The sequence below is a fragment of the Loxodonta africana genome, chromosome 6 (genome assembly GCF_030014295.1).
Source record: "Loxodonta africana isolate mLoxAfr1 chromosome 6, mLoxAfr1.hap2, whole genome shotgun sequence".
NCBI classification, from domain to species: Eukaryota; Metazoa; Chordata; class Mammalia; order Proboscidea; family Elephantidae; genus Loxodonta; species Loxodonta africana.
This window is the reverse complement of record NC_087347.1, coordinates 26,715,311-26,742,463: the sequence shown is the minus strand read 5'-3', so window position 1 is coordinate 26,742,463 and position 27,153 is coordinate 26,715,311. Positions and strand designations below refer to the sequence as shown.

The 27,153-nt window shown below is 54.0% G+C and overlaps 1 protein-coding gene across 1 annotated transcript; it reads left to right on the top strand.

Moving 5' to 3' along the window:
* The first annotated feature begins 300 nt into the window (after positions 1 to 300).
* On the top strand, positions 301 to 26,836 carry ASIC4 (acid sensing ion channel subunit family member 4). The gene is made up of 9 exons (XM_064286652.1): positions 301 to 924; positions 21,730 to 21,874; positions 21,972 to 22,099; positions 22,257 to 22,419; positions 23,848 to 24,001; positions 25,064 to 25,155; positions 25,237 to 25,316; positions 25,678 to 25,782; positions 25,990 to 26,836. The coding sequence occupies exons 1-9, from the start codon at positions 343 to 345 to the stop codon at positions 26,101 to 26,103; spliced, it is 1,563 nt and encodes a 520-aa protein (XP_064142722.1). The 5' UTR covers positions 301 to 342; the 3' UTR covers positions 26,104 to 26,836.
* The last annotated feature ends 317 nt before the right edge of the window (positions 26,837 to 27,153 follow it).

The following is a 27,153-nucleotide window of genomic DNA, read 5'->3' as shown; positions in this document are numbered from 1 at the left end:
GCGGAGCAGCGCTCTCGCTCCCTCGCTCGCTTGCAGGGACACACGCAGGGGCTGACAGCTGTGCTGGTGCTGATAAGGGAAGCCACAAGGAGACGATCGAGGAGAGAGACAAGCGGCAGCAGAGGCAGCAGCGGCAGAAGCAGCACCAGGGCTGCGGAGCTGTTGGGAGTGGGAGTGACTCCCCCAGCTCAGGCCCCCACCCTGTCCCCATCCTCCTCACGCTTGCCCTGAGTTTAGAAGAGCAGCCGCTGCCACCACCGCCACTCCGGAGGGCACCGGCGCTGCTGGCCAGGGAGGGACAGGGGCAGGGTGGCTCTGGCCAGTCCCAGCAGCCAGGGACAGATGCCGATCGAGATTGTGTGCAAAATCAAATTTGCTGAGGAGGATGCGAAACCCAAGGAGAAGGAAGCAGGGGATGAGCAGAGCCTCCTGGGAGCCGCACGGGGGCCCGCAGCCCCCCGGGACCTGGCCACCTTCGCCAGCACCAGTACTCTGCATGGGCTGGGCCGGGCCTGTGGTCCAGGCCCTCATGGACTGCGAAGAACCCTGTGGGCACTGGCACTACTCACCTCTCTGGCAGCCTTCCTGTACCAGGCAACCAGCCTGGCCCGGGGCTACCTCACCCGGCCTCACCTGGTGGCACTGGACCCGGCTGCCCCAGCACCAGTGGCGGGCTTCCCAGCCGTCACCCTCTGCAACATCAACCGCTTCCGGCATTCGGCACTTAGCGATGCCGACATCTTCCACCTAGCCAATCTGACCGGGCTGCCCCCCAAAGACCGGGATGGGCACCGTGCAGCCGGCCTGCGCTACCCAGAGCCTGACATGGTAGACATCCTCAACCGCACTGGCCACCAGCTTGCCGACATGCTCAAGAGCTGCAACTTCAGTGGGCACCACTGCTCTGCCAGCAACTTCTCCGTGGTGAGTCCTGCCAGCTGGCCCTCCCTGCCCGGGGTGGCCAGAGACTGGCGGGGAGGGAGGGTGCGTGGGAGCATCCTCAGCAGGGCTTCCCTTCCTTCTGCCACCAGAGGCTGGCCTCGTGTCTCCCCCAAGTCTGGTGTTTCCCTCTGGCTTCCCAGCCATGGAGCTGGAGTTGCTTGGAGGGGCTTACCCTGTCGCTGCTCCACGTCTTGGTCCTGCTGCTCCTGCAGTGCCAGGTCTGGGGGCCTGGGGGATCCTGGGAGTGGGCCCAGGGGTCCTGAAGCTGGTCAGTTTGCAGGGAAGGGGTGCACCCTCCCAAGGCCAGGCCAACGGACTCCCACCTTCCTCTTGCTCCCTTTTCTTCTGCAGCTATGGGATCCCTCTCCCCACCATGCAGAGAGTGATAGAGAGGGCGTATCTGGGGGGCTTTAGCTGGGGAAGGAGTCAGGGCTGCCCCGACAGGCAGGGTGGCTAGAGAAGACCGTGGTGGACACTCAGTGCCACTGTCTCTTCTGTCTCTGTGGGTCTCACAGCCCCCTTTCACAGACTCCCGCACACATCCCTCTTTCATGCTGTCCCTCCAGCTCTCTGCTTCCCAGTCCCTCCCTCTGGCTGCTCCCTTGCCCGTCTCCAGCTCTTACACTGAGAATCACTCATTCACTCTCATGTGCATAACTCACCCTGGCTGCTGCCCAGTGCTGGCACATACACATACACACACACGTATACACATCCTGCTCAGGGACAGTTTCTTGCACACTGCCTCTCTCATACACTCTCAGTGTCCCTGTCACTACACTCATGTGCATACCTGCACACCCACACACCGCACACCCGGAGAGCTACTCATCTCCATGTTCACATCCCAGCTCTGACTTCACTGCCAAGGGTAGGGCTGCACTGTTACTATCCCCTCTTGTGACACCCCCGGCTCCCCATGCAGGGGTTGCTGGTACCAGCTGCCACACACGTGTGGATACAGCATACACCCTCTGCACTGGGAACGAAGTGTCAGCTTGGGCTGCTTGCCTGTACACACCTCACACCTTCAACAATTGGGCCAGGGCCCTCACCCATGTGTGTGAGGGTGGGTGTGTACGTCTTCTATGTTGTCTATCTGCCAGGGCTCCATTCACCCACAGTTACAGGGCATCTATTATTCATGGTGCTGGAGACGCCTGTCCCCAGCCCAGTTTACTCCCACCATTGTGTATGTATGGGTGTGTTTGCATCCTTGTCACCATTGCCCACTGCATATGCAAATATGTGGCGTCAACATGGTGCCCACTTGGGCCCAGCCTCCAAGGCCAGTCCCAGAGGTGGGAACTTTACCTGCTTTCTGCCCAGTGCCCCCTACCCCATCAGACCCCAAGTTCTCACTCACCCACTGCCCCAGCTTCACCAGGAAACAGGCTCCAACTAGGTTCCTTGCCACCACCATGCCTGCCCCTCTGGGGCTTCCTGACACTGGGTGGGGGGAGTTAGGAGAAATGGAGGAAGGGAAAGGAAGGAGAGGATTTGCTGGGAGAAGAGTCAGCCTGTTGTCCAGCTGTACTCATACTCCCTCTTCTAGGAAAAACCACCGTTCCCCAAAGCCAGGGCTGGGAGAGTCCCCAGGGAGGTGGTGTGGGGAGTATGAATGTGGCCTCTAGGATCCCTAGGCTCTCTGTCCCACATTCTCACCCCTCTGAGTTGGGAGGGGGCAGAGCCCAGTCTCAGCAGGTGCTGATGGGGCAGAAATCAATGAGATCTTTGTGTCCCTGAGCAGGAGTTTGTGTCTCAGGCCCCTGTTGGGGGTGGGCAGGAAAGGGGAAGGGTGATGAAACCTCAGTGGGAGAGGAGGGGGGAAGAGATGGAGGAGAGCAGTGAGGGAGAGGGTGAGAGAGTCAGGGGTTTCCTGCCTAGCTTCTAGGAAAGGAAGGGGTGTCTGGAGGATGTGGGAGCAGGGATTCCCCAGATCAGGCTGGTGAGTCCCTCTGCATCTTGGGGGTGGCTGGGAGGAGGAGGGGGACTTCCCTTTGATTCTCTGGGAGCTGGAGAGAGGAAGTTTATGGGGCTCAGCTCAGGGGATCCCCTCTGGGAATCCTGGTCTCCCACCTGCCCTCAGCCCAGCCTAGTCCCCTTACTCTTTGCCCACGTCCCTTTCCCTATCTGCTGAGTGTCACACTCCCTTGGACCTGGCATTCTTGGGCTGAGTCTGCTGCAAACTCAGAAACTGCTGGAATCAGTGGGCTAGGACGAAGGCCCAGGAATGGGGAAGATGGGGTGTCTGATGGGGTGAGATTGGAAACGGGGTGTAGAGATGAAGGTCTGGGGTCTGACGAGGACACAAGCCCATGATAGACTCTGTGATGAGGAGCTGGGGTCTGTGATGGGAAGATGGGTGCATGAACCGTTTGGTGGGGAATCATCCAGAACGTGGGTTGTGAGCTAGGCAGTGACAGCGACAGCTTTGGGTAAGGGGCTATTATGTTTTCTCTTGCTTTCCCCTGTTTCCTTCTCCCCACTCCCCACTCTGCTGTGACCTTTCCTCCAGAATCCAAGTTAATAAATGTCACATTTTCCAGCCTATTTTTACTCTGGGTAATGCACCCTCCCCCAGTCCCCTAAGCTGCTGCTCTTGCTTCTGCTATCACTGCAATCACTCTCACCCCCACACTCCCTAATAGCCCCATCAGACAGTCAGCCAATCAATCAACATGATGCTCAGCGAGCCTACTATGAGCCAGGCTCCCTGCTAGGTACCGTGGGACAGAACAAAGAAGGGAAAGCCCCAGTCCCCCATATGTCCCTGTCTTCAAGCAGCCTACAGTCTTGTGGTAGAGTGGGGACAGGGACCCTCAGAAGCTTAACCAACCATGCAAGAGTTAACCAGCCATGCACACCATGTCATAAGGTGCCAAGATTAATTGCCAAACGAGGTGCATGGTTCAGAGCCTGAGTTCAGAGACAGAGACCACTCTGGGCTGAAGAGAGTTGTGAAGGCTTAAGGGAGGAGGGAGGCTGGGGGAGGCTTGAAGAGGAGGAGAAGGAAAGGGAGAGAGAGAGAAGAGGGCTCCCAGTGATGGGGAAGGATGGGGACGTGTTCTCTCTCCCTCTCTCTCCACCCATGCTCCCCTCCACCCAGGTCACCCTAGCTATTCCTTATCTCTTTTTCTCCTCCTGTTTCCCCTCCTCACCTAGCCTCATACTGATCCAGTCCTACCTACACCCCCTACTCTCACTTATCAGTGTCTCTCCCTTCCTTCCCACCCTACCTTCATCTGCTCCCCTACCCCAATGCTCCAAGCCCCATCTATTCTTTACCCAACTTGAGGCTTGCTCTCAGTCTGCCCACTTAAAAAAAGAAAAAAAAAAAAAAAAACCCATTGCCTTCGAGTCGATTCTCATAGTGACCCTATAGGACAGGGTAGAACTGCCCCACAAGGTTTCCAAGGAGTGGCTTGTGGATTTGAACTGCTGACCTTTTAGTTAGCAGCCGAGCTCTTAACCACTGTGCCACAAGGGTCCACTTACTAGAAGGCAAAAAATTCCTCTTTCTCCCTAGGCTTAGTTTCTTCAGTTGTAAAATGCAAGAGTAGCCCTAAAATTCAGCACTTCCTCTCAGCTGGAATCAGTACAGCAAGCGGGCTCTGGAATCAGACTGTCTGGATTTGAACCTCGGCTCTTCCCTTTAAGCTGCGTGGCTTTGGGAAGTCAAAAGGCTTCCATGAGCATCCGTTTCTGCAACCGTTAAATAGGATATTTGCTGTTAGCTGCTGTTGAGTTGGCCCCTGAATCATGGTGACCCCATGCACAATAGGTTTTTGTAGGCTGGCTTTTGGGAAGTAAGTCACCAGGCTTTTCTTCCTAGTCCTTCTCAGTCTGGAAGCTCCACGGAAACCTTTTCAGTATCATAGCAACACGCAAGCCTTCACTGACAGGTGGTGGCTGCACTTGAGGCACACTGGCCAGAAATCGAAACCAAGTTTCCAGTATGAAAGACGAGAATTCCACCACTGAACCCTTAAACCCATTGCTGTCAAGTCAATTCCGACTCATAGTGACCCTACAGGACGGAGTAGAATTGCCCCCTAGGGTTCCAAGGGGCAGCTGGTGGATTTAAACTGCCAACCTTTTGGTTAGTAGCCTGAGCTCTTAACCACTGCACAGCCAGAACCTAACAAATCCGGGTTGTTGTGAAAATTAAAGAGAGGATGCCTGTAAGGGCTGAGCACACTGCCTGACATGTAGTACACACTCTGTAACAAGTACCACCGCCCCAGCCCTGGCTATTGTTAGCCTGACTGTTCTCAGCACCACCTACTGCTTTCTGACCCATGCACTGGCATCACCTGGTCTCTAGACCCACCTCCTCTACCCTATCACAGCATTCCTATTCTATCCAGCTATCCAGCGCTCCCAACTATTCATGCACATGTGCGTACGTGCAGGCGTGTGCACACACTCTAGCTCAGTGCCATCCGATAGAACATTCTGTGATGATGGAAATGTTCTGTACCTGTGCTGTTCAATGTGGTAATCACTAGCCACATGTGGCTATTGAGCACTTGAAATGTGGTTTATGTGAATGAAAATCTGAGCTTCTCATTTAAATGGCCACATGTGGCTAGTGGCTACCATATTGCACAGTGCACCTCTAGGTGGTCCTGGGAGTGAGACCCCAAGTGCTTGGGTTGGGCGGGGCTAGGAATTACAACTCGGACCAAAGGGTATAAGGCGATGACCACAGGCTGTGACTGGAATTTTGGGCTGAGGTCCCCATTGGGCTAGGATCAGTACAGCCTTGTCTGGGGAAGGGGGTTGAGGTATCCGGAAACACCATGTGAGCAAACACCCTCCTTCCCAGGTGCAGGCCATGACCTTGGTCTTTTTTCTTGTATTCCACTGTCTGGAAAATTGAGGCGTGGAGGAGGTAGAAAATCCCTGAAGGGGGAGCGAAGGGCAGGACCCAGCCCTTCTTGGTGTGGCATTCAGGGGCCCAGGCACCCCCTAGTGGGGCAGGGGCCCAGGGAACAGGGACCTGTGGGTGCCTCACTGTCTCCGTCCCCTCTTGGCTGTCAGGCTCTCGTGCTTCTCTCCCCCCGCCCACACGCTGGTGACTGCCGTGCCTATTAATCACTCGCCCTGTTCTCTTCCTCTCTACTAATCAGGCACAATTAGACAAGGCCTCTTCCAGCTGGGCAGTCCCCCTCCCTGCCCTCTTCTCTCCTCACCAGCCCCTCCCAGCCCTCATCCACGACAGCTCGGAGGAAGCGGAGCAGAATGCCCGTTATCACTCTCTGCCCCCTCCCCTACCCCCAGTCGGGGCTACTCCGCAATCTCTTTCCTTCCCTCCAACTTTGCCCTTGGCCCCTTCTCTTCCCTGGTGTGGTCAGGCCAGGATTGATAGTCTCAGCCCCTCCTTGGTCATGGGAGGGGCTACTCACACTCCACCCCAGCTCTATACCTTTCCCATTGGGTCAAGGGTCTGAGGGCTGCCCCTTGCCCCTTTGGCTCTGGGAAGAAGGGAGTTCCCACTGAGGTTGGTGCAGGCCTCTTATTCGCCAGATGACCCCCACCCCCTGTCCAGCCCTCTATTCCCTTTGGTCCCCATCTTCTCCTGAGACATAAATCTTGAGAACATTTAGTTCAACATCTAGTTCAGGGTTGGTTCTGCCTTCAGGGGACAGGCAATGAGGAGCCAGGGCACATCATAGGGGGAAAGGTGGGGTCTGAGGAGCTGAGATCACCCATCCTTGAAGGGTGCAGCTGCTCCTTAGCTCCAGCTAACTGTTGCCCTATGGTGAGGGATGCCCAATGTTGGCAGGCCTTCCAATTGGTCAAGAGAAGCCTCAAACCTTGATTATTTTAAAAACACTTTTCCTCATTTGTAAAATACTCTGAGGGCTGCCTAGAGCTCAGACCAGGCTGCAGTTCTGCGTCCACACTCTCCCCACTGCCTGCCCTGCCACTGGCTGTTGCCCTTCAGGTCACCTGGAGGGGGCGCTCTTACCTCTGGATGCTTCCAACTTGGCAATGGAGTTGATGGAGGGGCATTTATCGTGTGGCCCAGCAGGGAAGGTACGGCTGTTACTGTCACAGAGGGCCAGTCTGCAAGGGCAATGGGGAGGGCCATGAGGGAGGTGCCCTACCCGGCCCCACTCAGCAGCCCTGTGGCCTCTTCATTAATCAGGAATCGGCCCCGAGCTGGGCTCATTATCAGCTCAGCTTCTGGAAGCACTGCCGGAAGATGCTGATTAGCATTTGAAGAAATGGCCCCCATGTCCCCCTCCCAGCCTCCTACTTTCTTCTCTCCTACCCGTGCTCCTTCCTGGACCCCTACCCCTGCCCTCCTGTTCCCAGGAGGAATCCGTTCCCTCTCGGGGCTGCCAGGCTCAGGCGGAGGGCAGAAAGGACATGGAATGGCAGGCAGGGAGGCAGGGGCATTCCAGGGAGCTCCAGAAATGCTGAGTCTCAGGCTGCTCTGGCTGAGGCCCCTGAGTCAGTGGGGTCCTGCTGGGTGGGAGGGGTGAGTGAGCTGGGTGGTCCAGGTGAGATGGACAGCCAACCTAGCCAAGAGGTGAGAGGGCAGGCTGGGCTGTGAGTTATCAGTGCTTCCCTGCCCTTCAGCCTCTCCGGCAACCCCACCTCCTTAGAGCAGCTGGACAGAAGGGGGTGGGGACAGCGGGAACAGCAGACTGGAGGACTGAGAGGAGGAGACCTGCCTGTTTTTGGCAAATCATGGTGGAGGCTTAGGGTACTCAGAACCAGCAGGTCCAGCCCCGATGGATGGGGGCGAGAAGGCAGGAGGCCAGAGACCCCGGGGGTGGAGACAGGAGGGTTCAGAGTTCTTGCGTTTTCCAGGAAGGGGGAGCCGGAGTCTGCACTTCTTCCCTGGGCTCCCAGGCAGGAGGCGGGGTGGTGGGGGGGGGGAGCCCTGAAAGCCAGCCCCCCTCCCAATTTTCCCCATGCCCTTGGGACTCCCATTTTGGGTCGGAGGGGGACAGTTCCAGAGAGATGGGCAGAGGCTGCAGCAGCCGAGGCGGCAGCCAGAGAGTTCAGAGAGGAGCCACGGGATGATTAAGGGGAAATGGAGGATTGATTTAGGAGGAAAGATTAAAGGAGCTAAATCCGTGGCGCTTGGCTCAGCGGTGACTAAGCGTGGACAGGATAATAGCTTACAAATGTGTGAAAGGTGTAAATACCAAACGGGGGGAGGGGAGGCGCTTGGCGGGCCCGGGGAGCCGGCACTGGGGTTGCACAGGCCCCCCGGGGGGCTGGGGACCCCTGGGCGACTGCCCGGGAGGCTGGCCCTCTTCCCATTGGGGGCGTGGGGGAGCCGTGGGCTCCAAGTAGGGGTTTCGTTCCCGGGCCGCGGCTGCCCTGGCCTGGCGCTGACCTCCACGTCTCACTCCCGCCTGCCTCCTCGGAACTGAGGGCCTGGGTTCAAGTCCCACCCCGAGTCTCTCAGCGCCTCTCCACACCCAGGCCTTTCGGCCGTTCCCCAGGCCCGCCGGTCGCCCTGGCTCGGCACCCATCCCCTCTAGGCCCCCGCCCTGCGCCGGAGCCCCCGCCCCGCGCCCCTCCCCAGCTGTGGCGGGCAGCGGTGTCCCCATCCGCCGTGGAAGCCTCTGGCGCTGCTGTGTGCGGAGGTCACTTTGCCGAGGAGCCGGGAGCCGGGGGAATGCAAATGAGGCAAACCGGGAGTGGAGAGTGGTGGAGCCCGCGGAGACAGAGGGAGGGCGCGCAGCGCGGTGATGGATGCCTGCCCCGCGGGAGGGAGCGGGCGGCGGGGAGCGAGCCGTGGGTGCGGCCCTGGGGTGCTGGCAGGCAAGGCCGGGCTGCCGGGGGATGCGGGTGGGGGACGCTGGGGGGCTCCCACTCACCCACCAGCACCGCTACCACCACTGCAGGCCGCAGACCCTGAACTCCCGCCCGGCCATGGGGGTGAGCTCCACAGTTTTAAGCAAAACTCTTCCCCAAGAACTTTGCATCGAGGGGCGGGAATGTCAGGGAGGGACTCTGTTGTAAATTAAAAACATTCCCGCCTGGAAAATTGACTTTCTACGGTTTGAGGCCTAAGCGGTCGCTACCTAGAAGAGGCTTGGTTGTTTACCTGGGGGCCCTGAGGGCTTCTCCTCGCCTTTGGAGACGCTGCTCAGGCCTGAAACCACCGCCTTCTTGGACGCCCCAGCCCTCCCCGGTTCCCAGCTCTGGCCTCTGCCAGAGTCACGGACACTGACCCAGCCTCCTACTTCTCTTCTGCCTCCCCTCCCCTGGCCACCACAGCTCATACATTTACATTTGAACACCGCCACCATTTCCTCTTAGGCCCACAAGCACCACCCCCGCCAAAGGCACGCAGGTGCCTGTGGGGTGGAGGCTGAGCGACTGCGTTGATCCCTGGCAGAAGAGGGTGGGGAGATGTATGCACGTGTAGACGACAGACCTGCTGGGGAGGGGGCATCCCCACTGTCCTGACAGTGGCCCGAGCCCATACCCTTCCTGGGTGGGCAAGGCCACTTGCTGAGGGAGGCTTTTCCTGACCTGTTCCCGTTATCACAGCACAGATGGAAACTGGTAACCATCCATCTCTTTGTTAGTTTTGTGTGTTTGGTTCCCGGCTGTATGCCCAGCACTTAGAACATGCCTGGCACATGGTGTAGATGCTCAAATAGCACTTTTGAATGAATGAATGCCTTGGCAGCCAGACAGCACATGCCTTGAGGGCAGAGACGGGTCCATTCTGTTCTCTGATGCATCCCCAGCAGCGAGCATGGTGCCTGACACGATACACAGACTCAAAGACAAGTAAGTATTGTTGGAACAGTCATGATTTCTCGAGCACCTACTATTTGTAGGTTCTGTACTAGGTTCGTATCGCACAATAGCTGTGAGAACAGACTCCAATGTACCTACGGTATAGGGTTTTTGTGAGGATTAATGAGTTATTTTATATAAAATGCTTAGGACTGTGCCTAGCGCAGAGTAAAAAAAAAAAAACCAAACCCACTGCCGTTAAGTTGATTCTGACTCATAGCGAGTCTATAGGACAGAGTAGAACTGCCCCATAGAGTTTCCAAGGAGTGCCTGGTGGATTTGAACCACTGACCTTTTTTTAGTTAGTAGCACTTAACAACTACGCCACCAGGGTTTCCTAGCACAGCCCAGTAAAACCCAGTGCCGTCGACAGAGTAGGCACAATATAAATGTTGTGTGCCATTAAGTCGATTCCAACTCATAGCAACCCTATATGACAGAGTAGAACTGCTCCACAGGGTTTCCTAGGCTATAATCTTTTTTTTTTTTTTAATTTTTATTGTGCTTTAAGTGAAAGTTTACAAATCAAGTCAGTCTCTCACACAAAAACCCATATACACCTTGCTACACACTCTCAATTGCTCTCTGCCTAATGAGACAGCCCGCTCCCTCCCTCCACTCTCTCTTTTCATGCCGATTTCGCCAGCTTCTAACCCCCTCCACCCTCTCATCTCCCCTCCAGGCAGGAGATCCCAACATAGTCTCAAGTGTCCACCTGATCCAAGAAGCTCACTCCTCACCAGCATCCCTCTGCAACCCATTGTCGAGTCCAATCCATGTCTGAAGAGTTGGCTTCGAGAACGGTTCCTGTCCTGGGCCAGCAGAAGGTCTGGGGGCCATGACCACCAGGGTCCTTCTAGTCTCAGTCAGACCATTAAGTCTGGACCTATGAGAACTTGGGGTCTGCATCCCACTGCTCTCCTGCTCCCTCAGGGGTTCTCTGTTGTGTTCCCTGCCGGGGCAGTCATCAGTTGTAGCCAGGTACCATCTAGTTCTTCTAGTCTCAGGATGATGTAGTCTCTGGTTCATATGGCCCTTTCTGTCTCCTGGGCTCGTAATTGCCTTGTGTCCTTGGTGTTCTTCATTCTCCTTTGATCCAGGTGGGTTGAGACCAACTGATGCATCTTAGATGGCTGCTTGCTAGCGTTTAAGACCCCAGATGCCACTCTTCAAAGTAGGATGCAGAATGTTTTCTTAATAGATTTTATTATGGCAATTGACTTAGATGTCCCCTGAAACCATGGTCCCCAGACCCCTGCCTAGGCTATAATCTTTATGGGAGCAGATTGCCAGGTCCTTTCTCCAGCAGAGCAGCTGGTGGATTCAAACTGCCAACCCTTCACTTAGTGGCCGAGCGATTAACCATTATACCGCTATTCATGTACATTCTCTTTCCTCTGAAGGGTGCATATTATTATTCCCATTTTACAGACGGAAAATGGAGGCTCAGAAAGGTTAAATCCCACAGACAGTAAAGGGCAGGGCTAGGGCATGAACCAGGTTGGGCTGCAGGCCTGCGCCCTCTGTGCTGATTCTCATTTGGTAGGAGAGCCATGTCTCAGAGCCTCAGGCTGTCGTCTGCCAGAGCTCTGTCCTCTAGGAAACACCAACCAAAACCAAACCTGTTGCCGTCGAGTTGATTCCTCCTCATAACGCCGCTATAGGACAGAGTAGAACTGTCCCATAGAGTTTCCAAGGAGTGCCTGGTGGATTCGAACTGCCCACCTTTTTGTTAGCAGCCGTAGCTCTTAACCACTACACCACCAGGGTTTCCTTAGGAAACACAGTGGCGCTCACACTACAGAGAGGCTTTACCAAGGTGCACGATGCCCTAGGGGGTTGGTGCAGTGGTGATCCAAGATCAAAATGGCGGCCTTATCTTGGCAGGAAGCTCTAGCCCTCAAATGGGCTGCCCTCTCTTAAGCATCTGCCATACACTACTTTGAATTTATCTCCAATCCTCACAACTCACCTTAAAAAAAAAATGAAAAAACCATTGCTATCTTTTTTTTTTTATCAAGTCGATTCCTACTGATAGCAACCATATAGCACAGAGCAGAACCACCCATAGAGTTTCCAAGGAGCACCTGGTGGATTCAAACTGCTGACATTTTGGTTAGCAGCTGTAGCCTCTTAACCACTAGGTCACCTGGGTTTCCTCACTTACCATTTCCCTTTTACAGATGAACAAATGGAGGCTCAGAGAGGTTAAATCACATAGCTAAGGTTTTTTAAGGTTAGCTAGTGGCAGAGTTAGAATTTGTTCCCCTTTTGCTGTATCACCTATTTCCAGCACACATCCGATGGTCAATCTCTGCCCAGCTTGGTTCTCATCATTGGTCTCCACAACACCCTCGTCACTAATATTGAGACCTTGTATATGGGATTTCAGTTTGCAAATGCCTTTCACAGACTTGTCTCTTTTGAGACTTACAACTACTTTGTAAAATAAGTCAGGAAGGAATTTTTATCTCCACTTGACCGATGAGGAAACTGAGGTCCAAAAGAGTTAATAAATCACTTGGCGCCCTGGAGGCACAGCAGTTAAAAGCTTGGCTGCTAACCAAAAGGTCAGCAGTTTGAATCCACCAATTGTTCCGTGGAAACCCTATGGGGCAGTTATACTCTGTCCTATAGGGTCACTGTGATTTGGAGTTGACTGGATGGCAACTGGTTAACCAAGGTCACACAGGCCATCACTGGTGGAGCTGGAGCTGGGACCTGGGTCTACTGACTCCCAGGGAGGAGGGCCCAAGGGTAGTGGAAGATGTCTGGGACAGTGGGAAAGGGAGCTGTGTTCTATTTCTGACCCAAAAAAACAAACCAAACCCGGTTGCCTTTTGGTTAGCAGCCTAGCTCTTAGCCACTATGCCACTCTTCCTGAAGTTGCCCCTATTTTCTGTGTGCCTTTGGATATGTACCTTGCCAACTCTAGGCTTCAGTTTCTGCCTTTGCACCACAAGGGGTGGGACTGAGTGACCTGGAAGCTCTGACCAGTGTGGACACCCCAGGTGTTCAGAGTTGCTGTTGCCTTCTTCCTGGGCCCTTGGAAGAGCAGGAGGAGCCTTTGAACCTGGGCTCCAGGCTACATCTGAGTAAAGCTGGGAGGGAGCTGTCCAACCCCAGGGGTGCTAGTCACAACCCAGGGTGGATGGAAGTGCACCCCCCTCCACTGGCCCACCCTGGACCCCTGGCACTGCAGGGATACCAAGGAAAAAAAAAAAAAAACCCTTTGCCGTGGAGTCGATTCCGACTCATAGCGACCCTATAAGACAGAGTAGACCTGCCCCATAGAGTTTCCAAGGAGCACCTGGCAGATTTGAACTGCCGACCTTTAGGTTAGCAGCGGTAGCCCTTAACCACTAAGCCACCAGGGTTTCCACTGCAGGGATACAAGGGTTCATTTCAGGGGCCCCAAGTGAGACACGTGGTGGACCAGCTGTTGGATTTGGGGGGTGGTGCTGCCATGGAAAAGCGGGGTGGGGGGTGCCAGGCCTTGGCAGAAACAGGGTGCACAGAAGGAGGGGAAGATAAAACCCAGGCCGGAGATTAGCTCTGGGATTAGCCCAGACTCGGCTGCTCCTGGCTGCTTCTTATCTCCTGGCAGCCTGGAGCCCTCTTCCCCTACCACTTCAAGCCCTGGTCCTGCTAATTGCCTGTTAACCCCGTGGGCTCCAGGACTACAGGGAGGATGAGGTGGGGGAGGTGGGGAGAATGTAAGAAAGGCAGCCAAGGAAATGGGAGCTGTGGATAGATGGAGCCCAGGGGACTGAGAGGAGCCACCAGCGGGAGGAGCGAGGCCTGGACAGATCTCTTCCAGCCCCTTTGCCCTAGAGGAGGGAGAGGGGGAAGGCGAGGGAGAGCCCCTGAGAAGGGCCCTGACTCTGGAGGACAGGGAGACAAGAGACAGAGACTGGACACTCAGGCTAAAGGACATAGAGATGCAGGGGCAGAAATACTGAGAGGCCAGAGGCAGCCAGGCCAATGGGAGAGAAGAACAGAGGCCGGGGGATAAACAGAGTGACAAAGAAACAGAGGTGAGATGGATAATCAGATGTCAGGGGACAGACAGGCCAGGGGAACAGAGAGGGGCTTGAGAAAGGATGAGATTAGGCAGCAGAGGCTGGGGGGTGGACACATACCCAGGCGGGGTCCAGGGCAACCTTAGAAGGTGGTCAGAGAGCCTGGCAGGGGGCTGGCTGGAGGAAGGTGGTGGAGTGGATTGAGGGCCTATTGCTGCGTCCACAGAGTTCTGTCTAGAAGCTGCCCAGCCTGAATCCAGAGAGCTCTGGGAGGCCACATGCTCAGGCTAGGGCCAGGAGGGTGGGCCTGGGGGCTAAGGCACAGGGCCAGGGAGGGCTGGGAAGAGGGGGGAGCTGAAGTAGGGGTGAATCTTCAGGTGAGGCTGGTCTAAAGGCAGAGGGCCTATGGTGGTTGACCTGGAGCTAGCCTCTCAGCCCATGAGCACTCCCTGGACTGGGACCTGCTGCTTTCTATGACTGGGTCCTAGACTCTCAACTCCTGCCCACACCCCCTCCAGGCCAGTCCATGGGAAGGGAGCAGCAGTGGACAGCCAGTGGGACCTTGTGGCTGAGCGGCGTGCCGTCTCCATGGAAGAGGCTGTGGGCTGTGCTGCCACCAGAGTTCTGCCACTTAGGAGCTGGCGGCTCCACCCGCCGCTGCCTGCTTGGCCCAGGGACCGTCTCCAGGGCAACAATGTGCTCTGCCCAGCAGTAGGGCCTGACCTGGGCTGTGCAGGTGGCCTGGCACCACAAGGCTGTCCTGTCTACTCCCTGCCAATTGTCCCTCAGACCCAGACTACTTCCACCCACCGCCATTTGTCACTCCCATGCTCCACAAACCAAGGGTAGAGTGCTAGGTAACCCCTTCCCCCAAAGTCAGGCATTCCCCATTGGCTCTGGACTCATGGGTCTGGGCTCAGTTTCATGCAGCATGTGTCTGTGTGTGTCTGTTGGAAGTAGGAAGTGGGGAGGCAACTCCAACCCCACCCAGGGCCAGGAGCCTACCAAAGTCATTCATTCACTGACCACCCATCAAGTGTTTTATAAGCACCAACTGTATAAATGATCTTTGGCATTGGGCTCAGTCCTGTTTGAGTGTCAGCCTTCACTTATTTGCTGTGTGCCCTCAGGCAAATCATCTTCCCTGTCTGAGCTTTAGTTACTTCATCATGAAATGGGGGCAACAGTACTCACGTCACGTGGTTTTCTGGGGAGGCTCAAAAGAGAAAATAGATAAAAAGCACCTTGGGCAGGGCCTGGTACAAAGCATTTGCTCCATGCTCCATCCCACCTCTCGCCTCTTTCTGCACATCGTGCTGGGCTCTGGTGGTGCCTCAGGGAGTTCCCGGTCCTGTGGGTGAGGCTAAGCTGTGGAGAGGCCAGGCCCTGTGGTCAGGGCCCATTGAGGTGGTGCTGAACGCTGAAGGGACATGAGATGGCAGCTCACAGGCCGTGTTCACCATGCAGCCCAGGCCTTGTTTAGCCTCTCGACTAGAAAGTACACTCAAAACTGGTTGTATCAGCAAGTGCTGATTCCAGCATCTCCTCGGCCTGGAATATGAAGACGGTGAGCATTTTGAGATTTTTGACAAATATTTGTGTATCCCCTCCATCTTCCTTTCCCACACCAATAGGGACCCAGGAATCCTGCACCCAGCCCACCTCAGAGTCCTCCTCTCTCCCAGTGATGTGTTGTGAGAGCACACACAGGCCTAGAGTTGGCTGTCTCCCTGGGCTTTTACCTTTTTATCTAGGGCCTTTCTACTTAAAGTGGGGTCCCTGGATCAGCAAGTTGTTAGAAATGCAGAGCCCTCTGCCCAACTCCCATACACATCTACTGAATCAGGATCTGCATTTTAGCAAGACCCCGAGGTGAGTCATGTGCGTATTAAAGTTTGGGAAGCATCGATCTTACAGACCTTGGCAGATCAGCCTCTCTGAGCCTCCATTTAGTTTCCTCATCTGTAGAATGGGGAGAAAACACCAACCTCCTAGAGTGGCTGTAAGGATTCCATTTAATTAGGTGTTGTGCATTTAGCACGTGCCTGGGGCATAGCGATGCCCACTCCTGTCCACAGGTGGACCCAGCCTCACTGGCTGCAGATGCTGCTGTGAATGAGGTAGAAGGGGTGACAATGTGTTCTTCTCTCCAGCGGGGCCATGATGGACAGGGGCCTGGGGCAGGGGCAATTCAGACAGGGTCAGGGACTAGAACCCAGAATCTGGTGAGGGTGCAGTGGGGAGGAGGGAAGGGCAGGTGAGGAGCTGAGAGGCAGCAGATACGGAGACGAAAGAGTGAGGAAGGTACAAAGGAGTGGAGTGGAATGGCAGGGGAAACAGGAGCAAAGGCGGGGAAGGTATTGAGCCACACTCCGTGCTGGCTTCAGCTGGATGGCCGAGGAAGGAGCTGGGTTTGGGTGAGGTAGGCTGCAGTGGGGGCTGCCAACAAAGGGTTGTGGAAAGGGCTCTGGAGCCTTGCATCTAGGTGAGTTCCAACTTTCTCACTTGCTGTGTGACCTTGGGCAAGTCATTTCACCACTCAGCTTTGGTTTCCTCACCTGTAATAGTTGGGATAATCATCAAACCTACCTGATACCAGGATTGTTGAGTGGATGAAATGGGGTAGTACTAGATGGGGACACATTTTATAAGGGGCTTGTTATGCCTGTGGTTTTGTTTTAGGGGTCTCAACAGGATGCTGGGGGATAGAACTGTATGAGTGGGGAGGATCCTGGTCGCTAACTCAGCGGGGGGTGGAAGATTTAACCCTATCCCACAACAGAACTCCTCACCCCCACTGCCCTCAACTCAGCCGCTCTCCCTTCTACACTGTCCTTCAAAACCTAGGCATTTAGGATATCTTTTCCCTTCAGCGGAAACCCTCGTGGTGTAGTGGTTAAGAGCTCCGCTGCTAGCCGAAAGGTTGGCAGTTCAAGTGCCCCAGGCGCTCCTTGGAAACCGTATGGCGCAGTTCTACTCTGTCCTACAGGGTCGCTATGAGTCGGAATGACTCGACGGCAACGGGTTTGGTTCTGGTTTTTCCCTTCAACACTGCCCCAAGCCGTTTCTCCCAGCTTTTACCAGAGTGAAAATGTTCCCGAGGAGAGGGGAGGAGGAGTGAGAGAGAGTGATTGAGTGCGCCAACCCCTGGCCCCGAGGGAAGGTGCTGCCTGTGATGGGTTTGACCCGGGGCTTGTCTCTGCGGGGGTGCGGCTGGCTGGGGATCTAGCATTCGCCTCTCCCCTCAACCTCTTCCCACCCCTGCTGCTGCGCAACTCTCCGGCCTGGAGCCTCAGCGCCATCTCCTGGGCCCCGGCGCCATCTGGTGCCCATGGGGGAGAACTCTCCACCACGGAAAAGGGAGCTATGCCGGTTCCATTCAGGGTTGTAGTAGCCTCTTAAAACCAGAACCACCTTGCCTTGGAGTCAATTCTGACTCATAGTGACCCCATGTGTGCTAAGACTAGAACTGTGCTGCATAGGGTTTTCTTCTCCTTCCTTTTTTAAAAAGATTTTTCCGCTTCCTGTGTTTATTGACCATTGAAAATTTATGTCATGACAGAATCAATTATCAGGGTAATGTGAATCTCTCAACATTTTAAAAAATAATACTTTATTGTATTTTTGGTGAAAGTTTACACAGCAAATTAGGTTCCCATTTGACAGCTTCTACACAAGTTGTTCAGTGACATTAGTTATCTTTTCCACAATGTGTCAATATTCTCGTTAATTATATTCTGGTTGTTCCTACGTTTTTTTTAATTTTAATTGTGCCTTAAGTGAAATTTTACAGATCAAGTCAGTCTCTCATACAAAAATTATATACACCTTGCTATATACTCCTAACGGTTTTCCCCTTAATGAGACAGCACACTCCTTCCCTCCACTCTCTCTTTTCGTATCCATTCGGCCAGCTTCTGACTCCCTTTGCCCTCTCATCTCCCTTCCAGACAGCAGCTGCCCAAATAGTCTCATGTTTCTACTTGATCCAAGAAGCTCATTCTTCACAAGCATCATTTTCTATCCCATAGTCCAGTCCAATCCCTGTCTGAAGAGTTGGCTTTGGGAATGGTTCCTGTCTTGGGCTAACAGAAGGTCTGGGGACCATGACCTCTGGGGTCCTTCTAGTCTCAGTCAGACCATTAAGTCTTGTCTTTTTTAGGAGACTTTGAGGTCTGCATCCTACTGCTCTCCCTCAGGGGTTCTCTGTTGTGTCCCCTATCAGGGCAGTCATCGGTTGTAGCCAGGCACCATCTAGTTCTTCTGGTCTCAGACTGATGTAGTCTCTGATTTATGTGGCCCTTTCTGTCTCTTGGGCTCGTAATCGCCTTGTGTCGTTGGTGTTCTTCATTCTCCTTTGCTCCAGGTGGGTTGAGACCAATTGATGTACCTTAGATGGCCGCTTGCTAGCTTTTAAGACCCCAGATGCCACTCTCCAAAGTGGGATGCAGAATGTTTCCTTAATAGGTTTTATTATGCCAATTGACATAGATGTCCCCTGAGACTATGGTCCCTAAACCCCTGCCCCTGCTATGCTGGCCTTTGAAACATTCAGTTTATTCAGGAAACTGCTTTGCTTTTGGTTTAGTCCTGTTGTGCTGACCTCTACGGTATTGTTTGTTGTCTTTCCCTTCACCTAAAGTAGTTCTTATCTACTCGACAGCACTGGGTTTTGGGTATCTAATTAGTGAACATCCTTCTCCCCTCCCCCATAACCATCAAAGACTATATCCTTCTGTTTAAACTATTCCTCAAGTTCTTATAATAATGGTCTTACACAATATTTGTCCTTTTGCAACTGACTAATTTCACTCAGCATAATGCCTTCTAGATTCCTCCATGTTATGAAATGTTTCACAGATTCCTCACTGTTCTTTATCCATGCGTAGTATTCCATTGTGTGAATATACCATAATTTATTTATCCATTCATCTGTCGATGGGCACCTTGGTTGCTTCCATCTTTTTGCTATTATAAACAGTGCTGCAATGAACATGGGTGTGCATAGATCTGTTCGTGTAAAGGCTCTTATTCCTCTAGGATATATTCCAAGGAGTGGGACTGCTGGATCTTATGGTAGTTCTATTTCTAGGTTTTAAGGAGGTGTCAAATCGATTTCCAAAGTGATTGTATCATTTTACATTCCCACCAGCGGTGTATAAGTGTTCCAGTCTCTCCACAATCTCTCCAACATTGATTATTTTGTGTTTTTTGGATTAATGCCAGCCTTGTTGGAGTAAGATGGAATCTCATTGTAGTTTTGATTTGCATTTCTCTAATGGCTAATGATTGTGAGCATTTCTTCATGTATCTGTTAACTGCCTAAATGTCTGCTTTAAGGAAGGGCCTGTTCGTATCTTTTGCCCATTTTTTAGTTGGGTTATATGTCTTTTTGTCGTTGAGTTTTTGCAGTACACTTCGTGTAGATTTTAGAGGTCATACGCTGATCAGAAATGTCATAGCTAAAAACTTTTTCCCGGTCTTTAGATAATCTTTTCACTCTTTTGGCGAAGTCCTTGGATGAGCATAGGTGTTTGATTTTTAGGAGCTCCCAGTTATCAAGTTTCTCTTCTGCATTGTTAGTAATGTTTTGTATACTGTTTATGCCATGTGTTAGGGCTCCTAGCGTTGTCCCTATTTTTTTCTTCCATGATCTTTATCGTTTTAGATTTTATATTTAGGTCTTTGGTCCATTTTGAGTTGGTTTTTGTGCCTGGAGTGAGGTATGGGTCTTGTTTCATTTTTTTGCAGACGGATATCCAGTTACGCCAGCACCATTTGTTAAAAAGACTGTCTTTTTCCCATTTAACTGATTTTGGGCCTTTGTAAAATATCAACTGCTCATATGTGGATGGATTTATGTCTGGAGTCTCAATTCTGTCCCACTGGTCTATGTGTCTGTTGTTGTACCAGTACCAGGCTATTTTGACTACTGTGGTGGTATAATAGGTTCTAAAATCAGGTAGAGTGAGGCCTCCCACTTTGTTCTTCTTTTTCAGTAATGCTTTACTTATCTGGGGCCTCTTTCCCTTCCATATGAAGTTGGTGATTTGTGTCTCCGTTTCATTAAAAAAAATCTTTGGAATTTGAATTGGAATTGCATTGTATCTATAGATGGCTTTTGGTAGAATAGACATTTTTACAATGTTAAGTCTTCCTATCCATGAGCAACCTATAGGCTTTTAATAGCTGATTTTTCAGAAGTAGATTGCCAGGGCTTTCTTCCGAGGTGTCTCTGGATGGACTCAAACTTCCAACCTTTCAGTTAGCAGCCCAGTGTGTTAATCGTTCACACCACTTGGGGACTCCAACTTCATACTAAAAAAAAAAAAAAAAGCGCCCCTTTAATAAGGGATTGGGCAAGGTGCTCATTGCACCTGGGCAGCACACACTGTAGTGAGTGGGGGAAGATGGACAATGAGGGAGGAGGTGAATAAATGGGCAACAATCTCAGGTGGTGAGAAGTACTTTGAGCAAATCAACAACAGGAGGAAGAATGGAGGATAACCTCATGAACGCGTATGTCTGAAAAAGCGACACATGATCTGAGGCTTAAAAGATGAGCAGCTTGCCATGCCCAGGGTGGTGGTGGTGGGACCATTCCAGCAGAGCGAACAGCATGAACAAGAGCTCCGAGGAAGGCAGAGAGCAGCCCATGGGTTTGGATTGTCACAGAGATTTTGGGCTGAGTGACTCTCCGTGAAGCAGGAGAGAGTGGCAAGAGTCACTTCTTGTGGAGACTTTCAGGCCTTCATTCTGAGGGCAATGGAAAGCTGTTGTTAAGTTTTAAGTGGGTAAGTGACTTGACTGACTGTAAGTACTTTAAGGGAAGTCCCTGGGTGGCGATAATGGTTAACGCTCAGCTACTGACAGGAAATGTTGGTGGTTGGAGTCCACCCAGAAGTGTCTCGGAAGACAGGCCTGACAATCTGCTTTTGAAAGATCACAGCCTTGAAAACCCTATAGAACACAGTTCTACTGTGCACACGTGGGGTCGCTGTGAGTCAGAAACAACTCCACAGCAACTAACAAGTACTTTCAGGAGTCCCTGGGTGGCACAAAGGGTTAAGTGCTCAGCTACTAACGGAAAGGTTAGAGGTTCAAGTCTACCCAGAGGTGCCTTGAAAGAAAGGCCTTGTGATCTACTTCTGAAAACTCTATGGAGCACAGCTCTACTTTGACATACACGCGGTCGCCATGAGTCAGGATGGAATCGATGGTACCTGGTGGCGTAGAAGCGCTTTAAAAGGAGAATGGACTGGGGCAGAGACAAGAATGGGAGAAGGGAGGCCAGTTAGGAGGCCACCACCATGATCCAGGTGGAAAATGATGGTGGTTGGGGGCTCTGGAGATGGAGAGAAGGTGGATGGATTCTAAATATATTTCTGGAGTAAAATTGTTCCAGATAGCTGTTGTATCGGATGTGGGGGTGAGGGAGAGTGAAATTTCAGGGTTTCTAGCTTGAGAAACCAGGTAGGTAGAGGGACCCTTTACTCAGAAGCAGGAGACTGGTGGGGGACAGGGTTTGGAGGGATATCAAGAGTTCTGTTATTGATGTAATTTGGAGATGTCTTTTGATCATCTCAGGGAGGATGAAGGAGCCCTGGTGGTGTGGTGGTTTAGTGCTCCGCTGCTAAACAAAAGGTTAGTGGTTCAAATCTACCAACTTGCTCCTCGGGAGAAAGGTGTGGCAGTCTGCTTCCATAGTGATTAAAAATATTACAGCCTCAGAAATCCTATGGGGAAGTTCTCCGCTGCCCTATAGGGTCACTATGAGTCAGAATTGACTCAACGGCACAGAACACACACACAAGGGAGGATGTCAGTAGGATAGATGGCAATCAAGGAAGAGGCTGGGATATGGGACATGGGTGTCCAGGTAGGTCTGGTGGAGGCCTCTGGGAGCCCATAGGGAGATAGAGAACGCTGAGATGTCCTTAGCTCCTCCTTCCATCTCTCCCCCTCTTCTTCTTACCTCCAGGTCTATACTCGCTATGGGAAGTGTTACACCTTCAACGCAGATCCACAGAGCCCACTGCCCAGCAGAGCCGGGGGCATGGGTAGTGGCCTGGAGATCATGCTGGACATTCAGCAGGAGGAGTACCTGCCCATCTGGAGGGAGACAAGTATGCAGGCGGACAAGGGACAGGACCCACCTGGGGGCTCAGTCCCAGGCCCTCTGCCTGGGATGGGTTTCCACAGGTCTCCATCTCCCCTGTACAGACGAGACTTCGTTCGAGGCCGGCATTAGGGTGCAGATCCACAGCCAGGAGGAACCACCCTACATCCACCAGCTGGGCTTCGGCGTGTCCCCAGGCTTCCAGACCTTCGTGTCCTGCCAGGAACAGCGGGTATGCACCTCCCATTGGGCCCTGGGTTGGTTGCAACCAGACCTTCCCTCCAGAAGCCCATAGTCCACCAGCTCACCCATCGACTCTGCTGGGGCTGTGGATGCTGGAGGGCTGGTGAGACTTCTGGACATGACCCCATCCTGCCCTGCCTCTGCAGCTGACCTATCTGCCCCAGCCCTGGGGCAACTGCCGGGCGGAGAGTGAGCTCTGGGAGCCCGAGCTTCAGGGCTACTCAGCCTACAGCGTGTCCGCCTGCCGCCTGCGCTGCGAGAAGGAGGCCGTGCTGCAGCGCTGCCACTGCCGGATGGTGCACATGCCAGGTGGGCACCCAACCCCAGCCAGGCCTCTGGGCACCGGCTAGGCTCAGAATCTGGGGGAGAGCACTGCTGATGTGCTCAGGCAGGTGCATAAGCACAAGAACGTGCGTGAGTGTCTATACACGTGTGCATGCATTTGTGTTTGGGATTCTATGCATGTTTCACATACGCATATGGGAACGCACACATGCATGTGTTTGTGTGCATGCTAATACGTATTTTTGCACACATGTGCTGTGCACTTATGTGCTTGTATGTGTGTGGGGGTCGTGCTCATGTATTTGAACACCTGTATACAAATGTGTGTGCATACACATATGCATGAAATTGGGTGCGTGCTGTCTGACAGATCCATGTGTACATTTTTGCGCTTATATGCATAAGTGTGTACAAGTTCATCTGTGCATGTGTGTGTGTGCCCACATATGGGCGTGTGGTTGGGGAGGGGGAAAGTGACCATAGAGACCCCAGAAATAATCTTCTCTTTCCTTTCAGGCAATGAGACCATCTGTCCGCCCAACATTTACATCGAGTGTGCTGACCACACACTGGGTCCGTGCCGCCTGCTCCCTTCCCTCCCCCTCCCTCATCCTCCTCTTTATCTCCCAGTCCACCTTCTCCTCACTGCCTTGGAGCCTTTCCTCCCAGTCTCCCCTGGAGGGTTCTTCCTGGGTGGGGGGAGAGCCTTATCCCATAGCTCAGGGGGTCTGAGGACCTGGGCCTCTGCAGGTGTGGACACTTAGGTAAGTGGAGGTGGGGGGGTGGGTGGGCAGCAACCCAGGTCTGGGAGTGAAGGGCTGGGCTTCTTGCCTTGGTTCAGCAAATGAGCTTGCCCTTGCTGGGGAAATGGAATCATTCCTTTCTTGATCTCAAGAAAAATGCAGTGCTGGCTATCCATGTGGGTAAGGCAAACCCCTCTGTCCACAGACCTCACCTGATCTGCCATCCACCCACCCACCCACCCATCTACCCATCCACCCACCCACCCACCCATCCATCCATCCATCCGTCCGTCCGTCCATCCATCCATCCACCCATCCATCCATTCATCCTTTTATCCTTCTATCCATCCACCTAAGCCCCCTACCTGAGCCTCCTTGTGTGTCTGAGGCCTCATGTGGTGGCTCTGGTGGATGGGCTCTACCCTCTCTCTGAGCTGTGAGGGCCTCCCTGCCCCAAGAGGGCTGCAACTGCAGAGGAATAAGCATGGGAGGGTGCTGGCAGTTTCTGCCTGCACCCGCTCTCTTGGGTAGTCTGAAGCTGGTCCAGGAAGGGCCCCCAGCCAACCTCTGTAGGCAGTACCAAGGCTGTCCAGTAGAGGCCCTCAGTGTGGACGTGCCCGCCTCAGGGCAGCCACTGTGCCTCCTCCTTGCAGCTAGTGGGCCAGGACTCCTTCCTCCCGCCACTGCAGTTGGTGTCTCTGTGTTGCAGACTCCCTGGGTGGGGGCTCTGAGGGCCCGTGTTTCTGCCCTACCCCCTGCAACCTGACCCGCTACGGGAAAGAAATCTCCATGGTCAGGATCCCCAACAGGGGCTCAGCCCGGTACCTGGCAAGGAAGTACAACCGCAATGAGACCTACATACGGTATGTGTGCATGTATGTGCGCATGCATGCATGTGTGTGGCAGAGACTAGGGGTGGGCTGCACCTTTCTTCACGGTGAGTCCCTGACAGGAATGCCTTTCACACTCCCTTTCTTCTGAAGAACCCCTACTGAGCCTTCACATCCAGGTCTTCACCTCCAGGAAAGATCCTTTCCTCTGAGCCCCACAGCACCCTGCACATATCTCTGTCACAGCTGCATTACCCCATTTAGAACCCTCTGCTTTGTGTCCCACCCCAGCAACTCAGGAGCCAATAGATGCAGGTCAAGTGACAGCGGTGCTGGGGGAGGGGATCCGGATGGGATGAGGGTGGAACAGAGTGGTGTGCAGGGCCGCGGGAGCCCTGGGTTTGGTTCCTGCCACCAGGCAGCAGATGTGGAGCATCCTCAGGCTGCCTGGCCAGTGCTGGGCCCTGTGGAGACACGATTAGGACCTCAAGCCCATGAACAAACCTACTTCTGATGGTGCAGGACTGATTCTCAGACTCCAGGGTGGCGCAGAGGATGTGGGGGAGACATGAGCTGAGGACCCCAGGTTTAGATCTGTGAGAGGAGGAAGGAGGGGAAGCATCTGGTTAGAGAACTGTGGGATGGTGCAGAGACCAGCCTGAGCAGAGGGCAGCAGAGAAGAAAGCACTTTGGATCAGAAGGAGCAATGGAGCAGGTCAAGGGCAGCCTTGAAAGTTTGGAAGAGACACTTTGGAGTGGACTGTTGGGCAACAGGGAGCCACTATATGTTCTAAAGAGGCGTAAGGATGAGACAGAGTGAACACTATTCGCTGCTTTAGAGAGGAGGCAGAAGGGAATCCTTCAGGCCCAGGGGTTTTACTTTGCTCTCGGGCCCTCTGCTTTGACTCAAAATCTGAGGTGAATGTGCATCTGGGATTGCCTCCCCTCACAGCCTCTGGGAGCCTGAGGGGGTGATCACCAGCTTCCTGGCCCAGGGTAGGGGTGTCAGACCAGGATCTGCTGGACCTGGGATGCCCGTCAGCCACTTTCTAAGGAAATGTAGTCCCATTGATACCCTGTTTCTGGCCTCCATAGGGAGAACTTCCTGGTCCTAGACGTCTTTTTCGAAGCCCTGACCTCTGAGGCCATGGAGCAGCGAGCAGCCTATGGGCTCTCAGCCCTGCTAGGTGAGACCTGGCCCCTGTTCTGACTCTCCTGGGGGTGGGTCAGCCCAGCCTCCTCCCTCTGACCCTGCTCTCCTGCTCCAGGTGACCTCGGGGGACAGATGGGCCTCTTCATCGGGGCCAGCATCCTCACGCTGCTGGAGATCCTTGACTACATCTATGAGGCAAGGGTGGGAGGTCTGGCATGGGCCACCCAGCCAGGGGTGGGAGGAGGAGTGGAGAAGGGCTGTGGGAAAAACCAAGGGGGCAGGGCAGGCTTCCTGGGCCGAGCTGGTCTGAGTGGGAAGTCAAGCTCAGGGTCTTTGCCAGGGTCCCCTGACTGGCTGGAAGGGCTGGGCCCACTTCACTTCCATGCTAAGGCCTGAGGGCTCTGAGGAGCCAGGGAAAAAGGAAGGGCGGGAGGATAGGGGAGTTAGGGTGGGGGCCTGCTGGGGTAGCAAGTCCTTTAAGGTAGGCCTGGAAAGGCCCTCCTTTCTCTACCAAATTCCCTGAGCCCCTTGCCATCCCCCCACCCTGAACCCCAAGGTGTCCTGGGACCGACTAAAGCGGATGTGGCGTCGTCCCAAGACCCCCCTGCGGACCTCCACTGGAGGCATCTCCACCTTGGGGCTGCAGGAGCTGAAGGAGCAGGTGAGGAGGAACCTGCAGAGTTGCAGCCCAAGCCCCCTCCCCAGGATGGATACCCCCACTCTCCCCAGGACGGGATCCTCCCATCCCTACACCAGAACCAGCCGGGGGGGGGGGGTCCCTGGCCTCCAAGGACAAGGAAGGCTGGCTGAGCCAGGCTTGGAGGCACCTCTTGAGCTCTCCCTGTTCTGTTTCCTCTTGGCCTTGCAGAGTCCCTGCCCAAGCCGAGGCCATATTGAGGGTGGGGGAGCCAGCAGCCTGCTCCCCAACCACCACCACCCCCATGGTCCTCCAGGAGGCCTCTTTGAAGACTTCGCTTGCTAGAATGGTGCTGTGTCTGAAAAGACCCAGGAGTCTGGGACCCCTCCCCAGGCCCCCAGCATCTACTCTCACTCCTGGGACCTTGAAGGCCTGGGGGCAGCCTAAGGCTGTGGGGGAGGGGAGGTGCTCACTGGGAGGGTGGGGACTCAGTTCCTGTTCTCTCCCCCCTCCCTCCGCCAGCTGCTTTGCACAAGGGTCCTTCTTGTCTGCACCCCCCTCCCCCAGGCTGGTGCCCAAGGGAGGGCTGGAGATCAGGCCTTGGGCCCCATGGAGGGGATGAGAGGAAAGGAGAGGGAGGTGGAGGAAGGAGCCCACCCCAGGAGGAGTAGAACCCTCTGTACATTTGTATATATTTAGGGAGGATAGGGTGGGGGTGGGGTACAGATGTAGAAGGCTGGGTGGGGCTGCAGGGAGGGGTGATTCAGGGACAGCCAGGGTCCCAACCTGAGTGTCAGCAGGGGAGGGTGAGCCCCCACGACTCAGGAGTGCTGAGCCACCCTGCTTCCTGCCCCTCTCTGAGCCCAGCTCCCCTCTTGGCAGGGGGAGTGGGTGGCCCAGCAGGCCTGGCCCAGCTCCCAGTTCCCCCTGCACCCACCCCACCTCATCCCAGCATCCCCTCCATAAGGAGCAGACAGAACTTTCAGAACCTGGCAGAGCTTGAGGGGTGGGGAAGGGTGCCTCCTCAGGCCTCCCTCCCTCCCGTCTGGTTTTATAAAGTGCTGATGAAATTGAGAATAAAGAGGCATAAAGAATTTGTGTGTGTGTGTGTGTGACCTAGCACGTGCAGGGGCAGGGCTGGGAATACACATGATTTCCTGATAAGAGGAAATCCAGGCCCAGAAAGGCAAGTGAGCCTCCATCCTCACCCCTGACCCCACCTCGACTAAAACCAAAATACCAGACCTTATAACCACCAAATTGACTCCGACTCATGGCAATCTCATCTGTTACAGAGAACTGCTCCACAGGGTTTTCTTGGCTATAATCTTTACGGAAGCAGATCACCAGGCCTTTCTTCCCAAGTGCCACTGAGTTGTTTTGAACCACCAACCT